At 47.7% G+C, this 16,549-nt stretch overlaps 2 protein-coding genes and 1 long non-coding RNA gene across 3 annotated transcripts in view; 2 read left to right on the top strand and 1 right to left on the bottom strand.

The window, feature by feature from the left end:
- Positions 1–16,549, top strand: part of LOC110354783 (interferon-induced very large GTPase 1-like) — a 170,171-nt gene that overhangs the window by 64,558 nt on the left and 89,064 nt on the right. The window lies entirely within an intron of this gene.
- LOC140002298 (uncharacterized) overlaps positions 1–16,549 on the top strand; it is an 80,491-nt gene that overhangs the window by 52,640 nt on the left and 11,302 nt on the right. The window lies entirely within an intron of this gene.
- Positions 5,405–13,018, bottom strand: LOC140002288 (interferon-induced very large GTPase 1-like). The gene has a single exon (XM_072036647.1). It carries the CDS (start codon positions 13,016–13,018, stop codon positions 5,711–5,713), a length of 7,308 nt encoding a protein of 2,435 aa, XP_071892748.1. The 3' UTR covers positions 5,405–5,710.

The following is a 16,549-nucleotide window of genomic DNA, read 5'->3' as shown; positions in this document are numbered from 1 at the left end:
AGTTAATCTCGAAGAAGACAGGAAAAAAGGCTATAACTGTTAGAACTAGAAGTCAGGAATAACAAAAGCAAACAGGTTCATAAATTTAAGGAGTGTTTTCTGAAGACTTGATAAATTGACTGGAATGAGGGGGAGACTGGGGCACACTGCATCTGTGGTTCAAGAACTAAATTGCCAGTGCAGGGCCCAGGCAGACAGGATTCAAACAGAATTATTCTTTATGGACACGAATTTATGGACACGAATTGGAATTGTTAAAACATTCCTCACATCATGTTCCCAAAATCCTGGGAGAACAACGAATCTGCAGAACCGATGTTTGTCACCAGCTTGTTTCTGCCCAAGTGTTTTTAAAATTCAGAAACAGGGACAGGATAACACTAAAAATGTGGAATTAATGTGCCACAGTGAAGCAAGGGAGAGGGGGACAAAAAAACACCAGCCAAACTTTCTTTTCTCTCCTGGTTTATTGTGGCAAACATCAGCGAGACTCAATTCTGAGGCAATTTGCTCTTTCCATGCTGTTCAGACATCGTGCAATCTTCCCCCTTTGAACCAGGTCAGCCACTTGAGTTTAAACCTGCTTCTGAAGTTGTTACTCCCTACAACGGCACGTTACCCCACATCTCAGCCTGCCGACATTCAGCACTTTGTGGATCTCCTCGCCTCTGAGCTTCATTCTTTGTACAGCACTTGGGAATCCTTCTTTTTTTTTCTTTTCCAGGGAAAAAGAAAATAATAAATCTTGCTTCCTGAAGAATTACAGTAGAAATCAGACTGGTTACAAGGACCTCGGAGACACTAAGAGCCACATTAACTTTTATTTTCCTCCACCTGGAATACGTCTTAGAGTGCGTTTATTAGCTGAAAATTACCAGCAGTGTAGCTAAAAGGTATTTACAAAGGCCACCAAAAATCCTTCCCAAGAAGGATTGTTTGTATCTTTTTATTAGTGCATTGAAATGGCATTGCCAGGCACAGAATACTCGTTGATGAATTCTCGTTCAGCAGTCCCTTGTCCCATTACTGAGGGTAGAGCTCCACTAGCATCGCGTGCCCCTAGAAATGGAGAGAAAAAGAGAACAGGCACAGAAAGGACCGGGTATTACAGGCAGCAGTCAACAGGAGATGCCCACCTCCCGCCCATACTAAAATAAAGGTGAGGTGGGAGCCCAGAGCTGACTCACGATCAGATTTGCTCTGGCAGCTCCGTGCCAGCACAGGGCAGCTCCAGGTGCCGAGGCAGACCAGCACACTACGCTGCTTCCAAGGCAGCCCCTAAAGCACTCAGCGAGGGGTGAGCCAGGGCCAGGCCCTCGGGTTACCCACAGAACTACCCCCAGGCAGCACAACGCTCAACCAGGGCTCCCATCCATCCCCAGCCTGATGGAAATCAGGAACATTCCATCTCCCACCCATTTTTCCTGTAGTGTGGGTAGTTAGGGTCTGGCGGCCGGAAGATGTTGTGCTCTACTGTCCCCTCCCTTGATGGACAGTAGCACGTGGTCTGTGGCGTAAGCAAGCGGAAGTGACGTTGTGGGCCTCGGCTATATAACACCGTGTAACTCGGCAATAAACGCCATTTGCCATCCACCACATTGGTGTCCGTGAGCCGATGGACCGAGCGGACTGGGGTTGGTTGCCGTGCCGTTCCTGAACCAGGTCGCCACTGCCCCTGAAGGCAACAAGTGGTGCCGAAACCCAGGAAAACTCCTGGAAGAGTGCTCAATTGGTTGTAATCACACTCCACACTAAAAAGGGACTGGAGAAAACCATTACTCTCTTCCCATATGTCATGTCAGGAGTCCCTCCCCTGTTGGGAAGGGACGCTTTAGCCCTATTAAAAGCCAGGGTGACAAATTTACCATAAGGGCCACTGCCGCATACCCACTTCCACCAATTAGACTGATGTGGAAATCGTCCGACCCAGTGTGGGTCGAGCAATGACCCCTGTCGAGGCCTCGAATGGGTGCTCTTCTCGAGCTAGTCGACCGTGAACTACAACGAGGTCATATAGAGCCTTCTACTAGCCCATGGAACACTCCAGTTTTTGTAATACCCAAGCGAACCAGTGAAGGATTTCGCCTCCTCCATGACCTGCGTGAAGTAAACAAGATAATTCAACCAATGGGTCCTGTTCAAACGTTGTTGCCTATGAACTCTATGGTACCGGAAGGGCAACCTTGTGCCGTCCTTGATATTAAGGACTGTTTTTTCTCGATACCTCTACATGAAGAAGACAAGGAGTGGTTTGCTTTCTCTGTCATGTTTCCAAACAGCCAACGCCCCAACATATGCTTCCAGTGGAAAGTGCTGCCTCAAGGAATGATCATCTCGCCTACTATCTGCCAGATCACGGTGGATCGGGCGCTGGCGCCAGTTCGGCGCAGTGACCCGACCGCGACTATCATCCAATACATGGACGATATCCTGATTGCTGCACCGTCAGGAAGTCAAGTGGACCAGCTAGTGTCAATAGTCCCAGAAACTCTAAAAACAAACGGGTTTGAAATCGCGAGCGCGAAAATTAGAAAAGGACCATGTGTAAGTTTTTTGGGAGTGAGGATCACAAGTTCTTACATAACCCCCCCCTTCCCCCCCAGATAAAAATCCTTTGGGACATCAAAACGCTCCATGATATGCAACAATTAGTGGGATCCTTACAATGGCTCTGCAATATTGTCCTGATTCCTCCCGAAACCATGGCTCCCCTGTACGATCTTTTAAAAGGAAAAAAACCATGGGAGCAAAAGACTCTGACAACAGAAGCAATGAACTCTCTCGATTTTATCGAGCAAAAAGTATCATCAAGCACGCTCGCCAGGTGGAACCCGAATGAACCACTTGATCTGTATGTATACTTCACGGAAAGGGGGGGAGTAGGGGCACTAGCCCAGGGCCCCCCTCAAAAAGTTCAACCAATACAGTGGATAGTCCTAGGAAAACTGTCACGCGCATTCTCTCCAGGAGTCGAGTGCCTTGGTAACCTCATCATGAAAGGCCGAAAACTCGCCCTAAGACACCTAGGTATCGAACCCGCCACGATATATCTACCCTTTTGTAAACAGCTGCTACCGCAATCAGTAGTGATGTCAGAATCTCTAGCCATAGCCCTTGCCGGATTTCGCAGAGAAGTTCAATACGCTATTAAGCCCCCTTGGGCTCAAATGCTGAAAATTGTCAACATCGACCTCCAACGGAAGATCATGGACCGGCCCCAATGGGGACCAACGGTCTTCACAGATGCATCCTCAGCAACCTCAACCGTGGCAGCGGTATGGCAATCGGGAGGAGAATGACACAGCACTAAAATGAACGATCGTGCGCTTTCAGTCCAGCAATTAGAAGCGACGGCCGTAGTACTAGCCTGTGGACTGTTCCCAATGGAACACCTCAACATAGTGACCGATTCAATGTTTGTAGCCAAACTTTGCTTCGCCATGTCGGGGCCCGGCGTGTCAACATCCACGGTCACTCTAATGCTAGAAGAAGCACTTTTCTCCCGAAAAGGCACCATATAGGTCACCCACGTCAACAGCCACAACCCAATCAAAGGGTTTTACCAAATCAGTAACGACAAAGCAGACGCCGCTGCAAAAGGATTATCGACACTAAAAGATGCCCACCAGCTACATGAGTCCCTCCACACTGGAGCTAAAGCGCTAGATAAGAGATGTGGGATTTCGACCACCGACGCAAAACACATAGTAGCTACGTGTCCCCACTGTCAAAAAGCACCACTATGGTCCAGTGGAGTCAACCCCAGAGGTCTCAAAGCCTCTGAGGTGTGGCAGACAGATTTTACGCTCTGTCAGTCGCTGAGACCTCGAGTGTGGCTAGCGGTAACCGTAGACACATATAGCGGGGTGATCGTAGCCACACAACACCTTAAGGCCGACTCAGCCCACCCCTGACCCCACTCTTTACAGAGTCCCAAGCCCCTGCACTGGCCACAGTTTATTGGTTGCATGGCGGGGAGATATTTTTTGCTTTCCTGGAAGTCAGGCTATTATCTTTCAGGCAGTGCCTGAAAGTGAAACTTGGCAGTTGCTGGCTGTGCTGGAGCAGCCACATCCCCAGGCACTCAGAATCACAGAATCACAGAATTTCTAGGTTGGGAGAGACCTCAAGATCATCGAGTCCAACCTCTGACCTAATGCTAACAGTCCCCACTAAACCATATCCCTAAGCTCTACATCTAAATGTCTTTTCACAGAATCACAGAATCACAGAATTTCTAGGTTGGAAGAGACCTCAAGATCAAGTCCAACCTCTGACCTAACGCTAACAGTCCCCACTAAACCATATCCCTAAGCTCTACATCTAAATGTCTTTTGAAGTCTTCCAGGGATGGTGACTCCACCACTTCCCTGGGCAGCCTGTTCCAATGCCTCACAACTCTTTCAGTAAAGAAGTTCTTCCTAACATCTAACCTAAAACTCCCCTGGCGCAACTTAAGCCCATTCCCCCTCGTCCTGTCAGCAGGCACGTGGGAGAACAAACCAACCCCCACCTCGCTACAGCCTCCCTTGAGGTACCTATAGAGAGCGATAAGGTCGTCCCTGAGCCTCCTCTTCTCCAGGCTGAACAAGCCCAGCTCCCTCAGCCGCTCCTCGTAGGACTTGTTCTCCAGGCCCCTCACCAGCTTCGTCGCCCTTCTCTGCACCCGCTCAATCACCTCGATGTCCTTCTTGCAGCGAGGGGCCCAAAACTGAACACAGTACTCGAGGTGCGGCCTCACCAGAGCCGAGTACAGGGGGGCGATCACCTCCCTAGTCCTGCTGGCCACACTGTTTCTGATACAAGCCAGGATGCCATTGGCCTTCTTGGCCACCTGAGCATACTGCTGGCTCATATTCAGCCGACTGTCCACCATCACTCCCAGGTCCTTCTCTTCCTGGTAGCTCTCCAACCAGAGCTGTGATTCTGTGATTCTGTGATTCTGTTCAGCCTGGAGAAGAGAAGACCGAGAGGGGATCTCATCTATGTGTATAAATACCTGAGGTGTGGGAGACAGAGGGATTTGGCCAACCACTTTTCAGTGGTTTGTGAGGACAGGACAAGGAGTAATGACCACAAGATGGAGCACAGGAAGTTCTGCACCAATATGAGAAAGAACTTCTTCACGGTGAGGGTGACGGAGCACTGGAACAGGCTGCCTAGGGAGGTTGTGGAGTCTCCTTCTCTGGAGATATTCAAAGCCTGTCTGGACACCTACCTGGGCAGCCTGCTCTAAGGAACCTGATTTGGCAGAGGGGTTGGACCTGATGATCTTTTGAGGTCCTTTCCAATCCCTTCAATTCTGTGATTCTGTGAACCTATTATTTGCAAGTGTCATTTCTTTTCTCATAGCAGCTGATAAAACTGGTACTTGCTAATGCTGCCTTCACTCTTCATCTGGCACTTGGTCTTGATCTTGGCGGTATGCCTGCTTCCTGCAGGAATATTTTTCTAGTTTGCTTTAAGACAAAGCTGATGTATATATTTATGGCAAGAAAGGAAAAGGACTTTGACTTTATCACACAGCAAGGGAATCGCTGAGCAGCAGCATAAGAAGCACTCCTTAGTTCACCCAACGTTGCAGCAATTACATTTAGTTTTATTGACAAGGTTAAATCATAATCATTACAAGAAGATTTTGTGGTTATCCTCGTATTATGTTCTTCTAAAATGCAAAGCACTTGCAGTTTTTCCTTCATACCAACTTAGCCTAACATTTCTCCAGTTCAGCGAGTGCATTCTGCTTTGTAACTCTCTTCCAAGAAGCAGGGATTTCTCCTTTGCCATGAAATTTCCCATTGTAGTGATGTTCTAGCTGTGTCCTGAAAGAAGACACAAACCATTTCCAATATGCTTGCATGGATGGGTCAGGAGGAATGCTCCAAGTGGAATAGGGATGTCCTGCATCCCGGTATTTCTTGTAGGGAATACGTGTGTTTTCACTAATGAAGAAGTAGTTTCCACTTGAAACACTGCTAGAACAAATATCAATGACTAGGTTGTCTGTTTCATGCCATTTGTATCCTGTCAAAACTTGTGGACGATGGAAGACAACCCGGTGGTCTCCGTCATGGTTTGGCATAGTGTTAGTGCAAACAGCCCCACAAAAGGGACACTGCTCCTGGCACCCTGCAAACTGCTCAGCCAGTATTGTGTGAGGCTGCCTTTCAAAGGAGCTCATACAAGCTTCTTCAAACTCCTTACTGAGATCATCAATAACAGGAGACAGTGCTTCTGTCATGGCATTATTCAGGAACTCTATGTCTGTTATCTCCTGATGTTCAATGCCCTTCAGGTCGCTCCTGGGCAAGCTTATCATGTCTCCAAGTGCTCTGCAGAATTCATCCAGCCAAAGAGAGATTTTATCCTTTCTGTCTTTTCTGTCTTTGACAACCGTGGTTGATGCAAAGACAGCTGACTTTATGCTTTCATAGTAACGAGAGAGGCATTCTCTTAAAAACATCTCTAGCCTTCTGTTCTTATCTAAACAGTACGTCTCAACTTTTGTCTTAATGTAATTATTTAAAAAGTCTCCTGGGGCATTAAGATAACACATGAAATGTTCAAATTTTTCTTCTTCTGCTAGGTATTTCAGCATGTAATTTTCCAGAGTCGATCTATTGCCTCTGAAATCTGGTACTTTATTCTTCACGTCTCGAGCTATGTCAAGAGCTGTCTTCTCATAGATGGCGAGTCGAAGAGCTGGGGCAATCTTGCTGCACAGGAAATCAGCAAATGTTGTGATGCAAGAGGCTCCTTGGCAGGAAATCTGGAAACATTTGAAGAAGTCTTCTCTCTTGCTCTCCAGGTAGACGACTGGATCATTTGCTTTCCTGAATGCTGCATGCATGTCTTTAAACAATTCTGCTGCCATTCTGCACAGGTACAGTGATAATTCCATTTTGTAAACTTTATTAAAACTGTAATTTGCAGTGTTAGGAACAGAGTTCATACCTTCCTCCACTTCATTTAGTATTTCATGAATAAAAGTTTGGCTGTAATCCATTTTGTCCTTTTTCTTCTTCTCAATGTTTGCCTTCACACACATTATGATGCTCTCTGTAATGCGGAGCATGTTGTTCACATCGGCATCGTCCAATCTCTTAGAAAAGATGCGGAAGCCTTTTTTCTTAGACACATGTTTCTCTATGTCAAGGGAAAATGTATTATTTTGGTAGAAATTCAATATTTGTTTAAGTATATTAGACTCCTTAAAGTGATCTAGAAGGACATCTTCTATGTCCACATCAATGTCCACCTGTTCCAGAGGGGGAGCAGCAGAGGACACTTCAGCAACCCACTGCATCCAGATAGAATTGAAGCGGTTTCTCAGTTTGCTTTCACCTAATTTCTGGCCTTTTAGAGACAGGGCCAACTCTCTGCTCTTTCTCAGGAGCTCATTTTCATATTCAGACTTCCTCTCATCCAGTTTACTCTGGCTCTTCTTTAGTTCTGTAAGTTTCTCACACTTCCTTCGTGTTTCAACAAGAAGGGACTCTCTCAGTTCTTTCAGCTTCAGTTCTGTGCTGCATTTCCACTGGATCAGTATTTTACCACCTTTGTCTTCACTGAAGAATGTTTTCATGTTCTTGATGATGGCATCACTTCTCTCTTGCACCAGTTTTTCAAGGTGTTCTGTGGTGACCTTACCCAACTCCCCATTCCGCACCTTGTTTTCCAGTTTCATTTGCAAGTCTAAGATGTGAATTCTCAGCTGCCAGGTCCACTGACTAAATGCAGTTTCCAGTTTCTTGTAGGCAGCAATCTCCACTGAATTCTTGAAGCTGAAAATGAAGTTTTCATTCAGCAGGGCATTCCACAGGTCACTAATACGAACTTTCAAGCTGGAGAGCCTCAAAATGCTGCTGTGCGATTCCTTCTTGGCAGCTTGGAGAATTTTGCTCTTTAATTCCTGGACGTTCTGGCTGTAGGTGGGGTTGGGCGGTGCCATCGGTGGGTTTCCTTCCCACAGGTGAGCAAAGTAATGAATGTGGGTGTTCACGTCAAAGCGGATGACGTCGCTGAAGCAGGTGATGTCACAGAATTCCTGCTGGGCCGCAGTCACGGTCATTTCGTCCAGCTTTTCCTGCAGACGTCTTTGTCCTTCCATGTTCTGTTCCTTTGCAGTTATTTCACCCACGTTTTGGTGCACAAAGAGACAGCCTGGGGAAAGATTAACTTGCTTCATTCTCAGGAAAGCCTGCACAGCAATCTGAAGGATGTCTTGCATTTCCGAAGGATTTTCTCCAAAGATGTTGATCAGAGTCATGTTGCCGATGCCAATGACAAAGGTGGCCAGCTCACTGTTGTGATTAAGTGACTGCTTATTGGCCATCTCTATGGCACGAAGTCCTTCTGTGTCAAGAACGAGCATGTAATCAAAGTTCAAATCCTGTTGGAGCTTCTCGTCCACTTGAATGAGCTGCATAAACGCTCCCCGGGTGCACCTCCCTGCGCTGACGTTAAACTGGAGACCAAACATGGCATTCAGCAGGGTTGACTTCCCTGTGCTCTGGATGCCAAGCACGGAAAGCACAAATACTCGCTTGTCCCCTAGCTTCTCAATTAACCTGTCAAAGACGGCTCCAATCCATTGCAGTGGTACATAAGAAGCATCACCATCCATCAGCTCAATGGGATACCCTAAAAGCATCAGATTGGCAGCAATTTCAGGTAGTTTGTCATACCATTTTTCTTTGGAGTATGTTGATTCCAGTGCCTCATAAATCTGCCCCACCTCTCTCAAAATATGCTCAAGGCCAATGGACGAATCATTGATTTCATTGGAAAGGGCATCTAATTCCTTCACCAATTGCGTTTTCAGGTTGTTGTTTTCATTGTTTTTCTTTAATGCCAGGATTTTAGACCATAAGTGATGGTACTCTCTCTTTAGCTCATCAAGGTGATCAGAGGACATGTCGTCCATGAAGATCTTCATCCACTGCAGAAAGAATTTCTTGGTATTGTCTGGCTGTGACTGGAGAAAGTCAAGGACTGTTTTCATCAGCAGATTGAGGGGAAATGCTTTGCCTAGTTGCTTTCTTCGTACTGCAGACTTCTCCAATTCAATTTGGCTCCGATGATGCTCTATGCTCTTGTTCCCCTTTTCCTGCAAGCGAGTGAGTTCTGTGTCCTTTTTACACCACATGTACCATAGTTTTCCCTGAAGAGGCAGTAGCTGTGATTTGATCTCAGACAACTTCTCCTTCTTCAACAGATTCACCAGTTTGATTGCCGTTTCTTTGGCTGTCACACACACTTTTGCATCTTCATCAACTAGGAAGCCATGCTGGTGAGCTGTGCTCAGGCATGCATTGAGGCTAACAAGTGTGCTCGACCCTTCCACTAGGTCTCGTATGGTTTTTGTCAGCTCACCCACTAATTCTGCTTCATTTCTGTTCTTGATCCCTATTCTTACGTTTTGGCCAGATCGGCCAGCTGCAATGCTCTCTTTCTCAGTGAAAAGGCAAACCAAAGGCCTCTGAGACTGCCATAGATCATGTAAAATTCTCCTACCTTTCTTCTCATTGCTCTGATCCAACTCAGAAACAAGAACCACATTCACAGCAGAGATCTCCTGTAAAAACTGCAGCTGGGGTTCGTGATATCTCGCATCTCCATGCAGGTTACAGAAAGCAACAGGGCTGTTAAAGCTGTCATTGTCGCTACCACGGGGAAGGTACCAGGAGATCTCCACAACACCTTGCATCAGGAAGCAGTCTTTGGTGCTGCCTTCGCAATGGCGGTGGAAAAAAGTGTCGTGTTTTTTCCTGCTCAGCAGGGCATTCAGGAGCTGAGACTTGGAAGAGGAAGGAGAACTGCCGATGCGGAGGAAGGACACGATGGGCATCTCTGCCTGATAAATGAGTTTGTTGTTGTGACTGCTAATCCTCGTCTGATCTCCCGATCTCACCGTCCCTTTCCAGCTCTTCTTGATTTGGCTGAGGGACCAGAGAGGGAACTCTATCTGTGAAGTGCCCGGGTTTGGTACCAGGAGGGGTAGTGCAAACTGGCAGAAAGAGAGCTTGGATGAAAGGTACTGTCTCATGAAATCATCAGCACAATGAAAAATTGCCATCTGGAGGTCCATGGGGTGCACATGACTCTCCCTGCTTGCAGATTCAGGGGCTCCTTTGTCCAAGTCACTGAGAAAGTCATCAAAGGAATCAGAGGGCTCGTGCTCCTCCCCTGAGGTGTTTGGTGTGGGCATAACTCCCGGCTTACTCGCCTCCTTGCAAGTCAGGTACCTGACCCGGTAATCCACGGTCAGGAGCCTTTGCAGGAAGTAAAATGGTAGTTCGCTGTCCTTGCTGGGCTGGCTGTCGTGTACAGATGTCTGGTGTATTATGTGGAAATCTTCTGTGCCCATTTTTCTTGGATAGTACCTTTCCAGCCCGAGGCGCTTAAGTAAGTTGAGGAACTCTGGACTTGCAGTGGCTTGACTTGCTTTAGATTTGCTACTTTCTGATTTAGGTTTACACTGACTGGGAGGCTGCATGCCTTGAAAAGCATCTTCCAGGTCTTTGATTATATCGTCTTTCTTCAGGTTGTCAGATGTGTCCTCCACTTGCCCATCGATGAAGGATTGCAAATCTCTTTCCAGCATCTCCCAGTCTTTGAATGCATTGTGCTTTTCGAGGAGAGCTTTCATCTCTGTGGACCATGTGTTTTTCATCTTTTCTTTCATGAAAACTAAGCGGTCATTCTTCTGCTCAGGGGTCATCTTCTTGTTTTTGGATGTTATGGTGAGCCCCATCAGCAGCAGGAAGGCCTGAGCTCTGCAAACATCCTGTTCCTTCAGGCTCTGATACTCGTTATGTGCCACGCGCATTTCCTGTATCATGAAATTAATTTCTGGACACCCAAGGAGGCACTGAAAAGTGCTGCTTTCTACTTGGTATCCCGTGCTGGTTGTAACTAAGAGCACTAAGAGTTCTATGTCTTCCTGTGCCCTTTGCTGCAGAGACTGGAGCAAGGAAGAAACAGACTGGCTTGCAGTGAAGGTGGCTTTGATCTTTGCCTCATGAATGGCAGATGCAGAAGTTGCCGGTGCGTAGGTGACTTCCTGGATGTACTCCTTCATTTGCAGCAGTGTCGTATTCAGATCTTCAAGACTGGAAATATTGGGAGTTTTGTGCTCCTCGTGGAAGACCCATTGCATAATGAAGGAAGTCTTGGGGAAGTCCCTGACAGAATAGATGTGAGGATCCAGCAGGCACTGCAGCAGAGATTTGATGTAGGTGGTGTTTTCTGGAGAAGACCTCTGGCAAAAAGAAACAGTGTTCACCAGGAACTCCTGCAATGCTTTGTCTGACAGACATATGTTGATCCAGACACTGTGATTTTTTGTTCTCTTTTTCAGACTCTGTTTAAAATCTAGCAACATGAGCAGTTTCTTTTCATCCACTGTCCCCTCCCAGGTCTTCACTTGCTCCAGGAAAGCTCTGGCCTCTTCTACAGCACTAGCCAGTTCCTCTCCAAAGATCACGCTGGTGTTGTGATTCGTTAGCGCTTCATAGACAGCCCTGAGGCTGCTGCCCATTTGATGGGAGGATTTAAAATCGCTGCTGTGGTTGGACAGGATTATGTCCCACACTGGGATCAGCTGAGAGCCCCGGTCGATCACACACCAGGTTGTGTTATTGGCCACAAGCCCGCATTTCCACTCAGGAAGGGAATCCGTCTCTGCTGGGCCCCCTGTTTTGGTCACATAGAGCTGAACTGCTCTGTGGGTGCTGCTTCTGTCTCTTCCCTGAAATGATGCCTGTGAGCTGGACTTTGAAGCATCCCCCTTCACTCCCCACTTGGTACCGAAGACGCTGAAGCTAGCCCCGACGTAGCTGTTCAGTGCTTCAGATGTTTGTTGCTTCATCTCATCCCATTGCTCTGCCCTGAAACCTTCGGCACATGCTTTCCACCAGAATATTCCCCCAAAGTGGAGGGGTCCCTGGTTCACATGGGACCCAAACCTGCTAAAGAAGCTGGTGCACCTGCTCTTCAGTAGGTGGAACCTGTCTGCCTCCTGGGTGATGCTCAGAAGCTGTTCGATGTCTTGCAGCTCTCGCAGGGCTGCGTCTGAGAGGCGAAGCTGGTCCTTTTGGAAGTAGTAGGAGGCCAGAGGGATGTATTGGTACTTGGTGATGCAAATGTATGCCTGCTCCGAGCATGACCGACGGGAGTCCTCTGATGGTGAGGACTTGCTGGAATCTACACGTCTTTCAACAATGAGCCCCGAGAACCTGTCACTGGCAGAAGCGCTGAGGCTGAACCCCAGCTGCTCCATGCACTTGGTGAAAGTGGCTTCTGCTGCAGAGGAGGAGAACTCCTTCCTCTCAAGCAGCGACCCTTGCACTGGACCAGTGAGCATGAAGCCATCAGGGACCCTGATGAGTTGCTCTCGCTTTGCCAGCACATCCTCCAGGCTCTTGGTTTGGTAAATCCCCTGCAGAGCCAGGCCTCCCGATGCCCGCCTCAGGACCTCCTCGTCAGAGACGTTCTCCCTCTCCCCCATGGACTTCTCCTGCTGCTCCAGTTGCTTCCGGATGCTCACCAGCTCATCCAGCAATGCCTTCTCTGGAGGTGCCCAGTACTCCTTGGGAATGTCCATGGCTTGCTGTAGGGCCTCCTCTTTCTGTCTTATCATTTCCTTGCTGTGGTTACGGCTCTTCTGCATTTCTTCCAGCTCCTGTAGGATTGACTTGGCTTCTTCTTGTCTCTGCTTCATCACATCCAAGTGCTGCTTCTGCAGCTTTTCAACAGCTGTTTCATTGCCTGTGATTCCCAGGAGCTTTCGGAGTGCCTTGGTCTCCCAGGGGTACCGTACTTCGCACTCCAGTTTAAGGTAGTCTTCATATTGCAGATGTTTCAAAGCATTTATTGACTTAACACCCAGTATCTCTGACAGTTTGGGGAGCCAGTATTCTTCATCAAGTCCTTCCTTCTCAAATGCTTCTGCCAGCAATTGCTTAGCAATTCGTGCTTTTTCCCCAGCATCTGCTCTCTCCTCCTGTGACTCCATGGCTGTGGAAGGGGAAAAGAGACTTTTGTTACATCAGGTTAGAGGAGGCCACCACCCCTTAGAAGAGGCCTCTCCATAGTTTCTGGCTCAGGGATTTCTTCTGCCCTGCTGCTGGAACCCAGCCTCGGGCACCCCCGAGACAGGTAGACACAGACAGACAGACACAAGCAACCACTGGCACTGCTGCACAAATAGCCATGGACAAGGCGCTGCCTTCAACAGCACCCATGTATAAGCTGTCAGGACTGGTCTCACCCGTCACTGGCTCCTCCTCCTTACAGCACTCGCCCACACGAGGTAGAGAAAAGGATTGCCTGGAGAGATGCAATCTCTGGCCCGTCAAGTAGCGAATGGAGACTGGATGACCTTAATGAAGCCAACACTCTTGCCATCCACATACCCTTACACTTTTCTCATGCAAAACTACTAACTAAGGGAACAACGATGGGAAATTTTCTAGAAGGGAAGGCATATGAGGAGCGGCTGAAGTCACTTGGATTGTTCAGCCTTGAGAAGAGGAGACTGGGAGGAGACCTCATGGTGACCTCCAACTTCCTCAAGAGTGGAGCGGAGGGGCAGGTGCTGCTGTCTGGTGACCAGCAATAGGACCCGAGGGAACAGCATGGAGCTGGGACAGGGGAGGGTCAGGCTGGATATCAGGAAAAGGTTCTTCACCGAGAGGGTGGTTAGGCACCAGAGGCCCAGGGGGAAAAGGGGGCTCCCTGTGTGGCCCCTGCCCTGCCCAGCGCAAGTCAGCGGGGACCTACCTGCCCTCCGTGGTGCTCTGCAGCTTCTGCACCGCCTCAGCCCAGCTCCGGCAGCCTCTCAGCCCAGCTGCTGCACCGCCTCAGCCCAGCTCTTGCACTGCCAAAGTCCAGCTCTTACCCCACCCCTTACAGAGCCCCAAGCCTCTGCACTGGTTGAAGCTTCCTGTTTACATAGCAGGGAGAGGCTTTCTTCTTTCTTGGAAGTCAGGCCATTAGATGATACGGCACCTGAAAGTGAAATTTGGCAGCTGCTGGTTGTGCTGGGGCTGAGCCAGGCTGCTGGGGCATCTGCATCCCAAGCCCCAGCCGGGGGGGTATGGTGGTTTTACTTTGCTGGGCATCTGAACTCCACCACAATGTGCTCTCACTCCCCCTCCTTTGAAGAAGATGTGGAGAAGAAAGTATGTTTAAAAGAAAACAAAACCCCTAAAACTCATGGACTGAGATAGTGAATTTAATTTAATCTAATTTAGTCTAATTTAACCTAATTTAATTTAATCTAATTTAATTAATGGGGAAAGGAAGAGGAAAAAGAAAAGAAGGAAAAAACAAAACGAGCAGAAAAAATAAACACAAGTGAAGGCTGCACGGAAGCACGGGGAGAGAAAAAAGAAATTCCTGTCCACTTCCCATCAATGAATGACGTTCAGCTAAATCCCAGGATGCAGGGCCTCAATGCATATAGTGATTGTTTGAGAGGACAGAAGTGTTCATAATGAGAGCCCCCCTCTCCTTCCCCTCTTCTCCCTTTCTTATTTTTCCTTTTTTATTTCCTATTTTATTCCCCCCCCTTTTTTTTATTACTGTGTGACTTTATATGTTATGAAATACAAGGAAGTATGGATATGGTAATTGACATGCCAAGGGGAATAAGGCCGAGTTGGCCAAAGGAGAGGAATGGTATTGTGTGAAGGTATGCTTTGCTCATTGTAATGTCATTGTAATGCTCAAAAACACACCCACAGCTTGGGATGACCCTAGCCCAGGTGAAGACCCTTCCCCTGAGCACGCCAAGGTCAGTGAAGCAGGAGAGGGAGAGGTGCTCCAGGCGCTGGAGCAGAAGTCCCCTGCGGCCTGTGGTGAGGACCATGGTGAAGCAGGCTGTCCCCTTGCAGCCCATGGAGCACCACGGTGGAGCAGGGTTCCACGCTGCAGGCCGTGGAGGGGACTATAGTGCCATAGACTGACCACAACTCCCATTCCTCCATTCCCCTGCGCTGCTTGGGGGAAAGAGGTGGAAGAGGGTGGATGGGGGGAAGGTGTTTTTGGGTTCTCTCCTTTGTTTCTCACTTCTCTAGCTTGTTAGTAATTAGCAATAAATCTTACTATCTCCCTATGCCGAGTCTGTTTTGCCCGTCACAATAATTACTCTGTGATATCCTTGTCCTTATCTCAACCTTTGAGCCCTTTTCATCGTATTTTCTCCCTGCTCCCCTTTGAGGAGGGGGAGTGAGAGAGTGGCTGTGGTGGAGCTCGGCCGCCCACCCAAGTAAAACCACCACAGAAGTAGACTCAACAAACTCCCTGGGTAAATGGAGTTTATAAGTTTAAAATTCTACTGTGTAGTATTTTATAAAAATCAACAGGGAAAGTCCAGAGTCGGGCCAGCTTTGTGGAAAACCAACTTGGCACTCAGATTTCTGCAATGCTGTAAAAACCAATATCACGACCTATTGTGTGTATCTGGAGTATTACACACTGCATAAGAAATGCAAACACTTTATCAGACAGCACTTTGACCCTGGCTCCCCTCAGATCCTCATAGACAAGCAGACGGCGTTTGGGCTGGATGGGCAGCATGAGGTGGATCAAAAACTGGCTGCAAGGCCACGGCCTGGTTTAGTTGGAGGCCAGTATAAAGCAGAATATCAAAAACTCAGAATAGGGCAGTCAGAGGTTCTCTGAAGAGTCGTTCCACCAAGACCCCCTGATAAATTTGGAGGTGGCGCCTAATAAGGAGTCTGTATTCTTAACAGATAGAATTTGGGGCAGCCAAATCATCCTTAGCTTATAAGATACCAGGTCTTAATTTGACTAGTAATAGCTTAAGAGTAACAGGGGTAGACAGGTCTGGAATGTTGGTGTCACTTTTTGAGTCTACTGAATTAAACTGGGAGACTAAAAGGGTCACCTGGCAATTGTTACATGTACCTGAAGCAGGAACAAATTAATTAGGGGGAGATTGAATAGTCAAATTAGGATTGCAGTTGAAGACGAGTGAAAAAAAGAATAACATTCTCAATTAATTTATTTACAGAGAATGATGAAAAAGAAATAAATCCCAATAGATGGGTATGTGTTAGAACTAAACAGTTAGGTTGGTCCAATGTGAAACAGGGATTGTTATGAAAGTAGCAGGGCAGAACTCTAACCTTTGATAGTACATATCATATCAGGCTGCAAGTCATCTGGATTGAAAAAATACTGCCATCAGCACAGCATGCCCTAGGCACGTGGCTGTGCGTTATCGCAGTAGCCTGTCAAGGATTGCCAAGTGCTCTGTGAGGCCAGGGCCACCAATTGTGCGCTGCCCTGACTTTGGGATTATGCACAGAATCAGAGAATCATAGAATATCCTGAGTTGGAAGGGACCCGTAAAGGTAAGGATCATCGAGTCCAACTCCTGGCACCACAGAGATCTACCCAAAATTTTAGACTATGTGACTAAGCGCACAGTCCAAATGCTTCTTAAATTCCGACAGGCTTGGTGCAGTGACAACTTCCCTGGGGAGCCTGTTCCAGTGTGCGACCACCCTCTCAGTAA

The sequence above is a fragment of the Anas platyrhynchos genome, chromosome 3, assembly GCF_047663525.1.
Source record: "Anas platyrhynchos isolate ZD024472 breed Pekin duck chromosome 3, IASCAAS_PekinDuck_T2T, whole genome shotgun sequence".
Classification (NCBI taxonomy): domain Eukaryota; kingdom Metazoa; phylum Chordata; class Aves; order Anseriformes; family Anatidae; genus Anas; species Anas platyrhynchos.
Note: the sequence above shows the minus strand (reverse complement) of the source record. Positions and strands in the feature narration are given on the sequence as shown.

Excerpts from the sequence above, each read along its gene's own strand:
- LOC140002288 (XM_072036647.1), bottom strand. The coding sequence starts at position 13,018 with ATGGAGTCACAGGAGGAGAGAGCAGATGCTGGGGAAAAAGCACGAATT.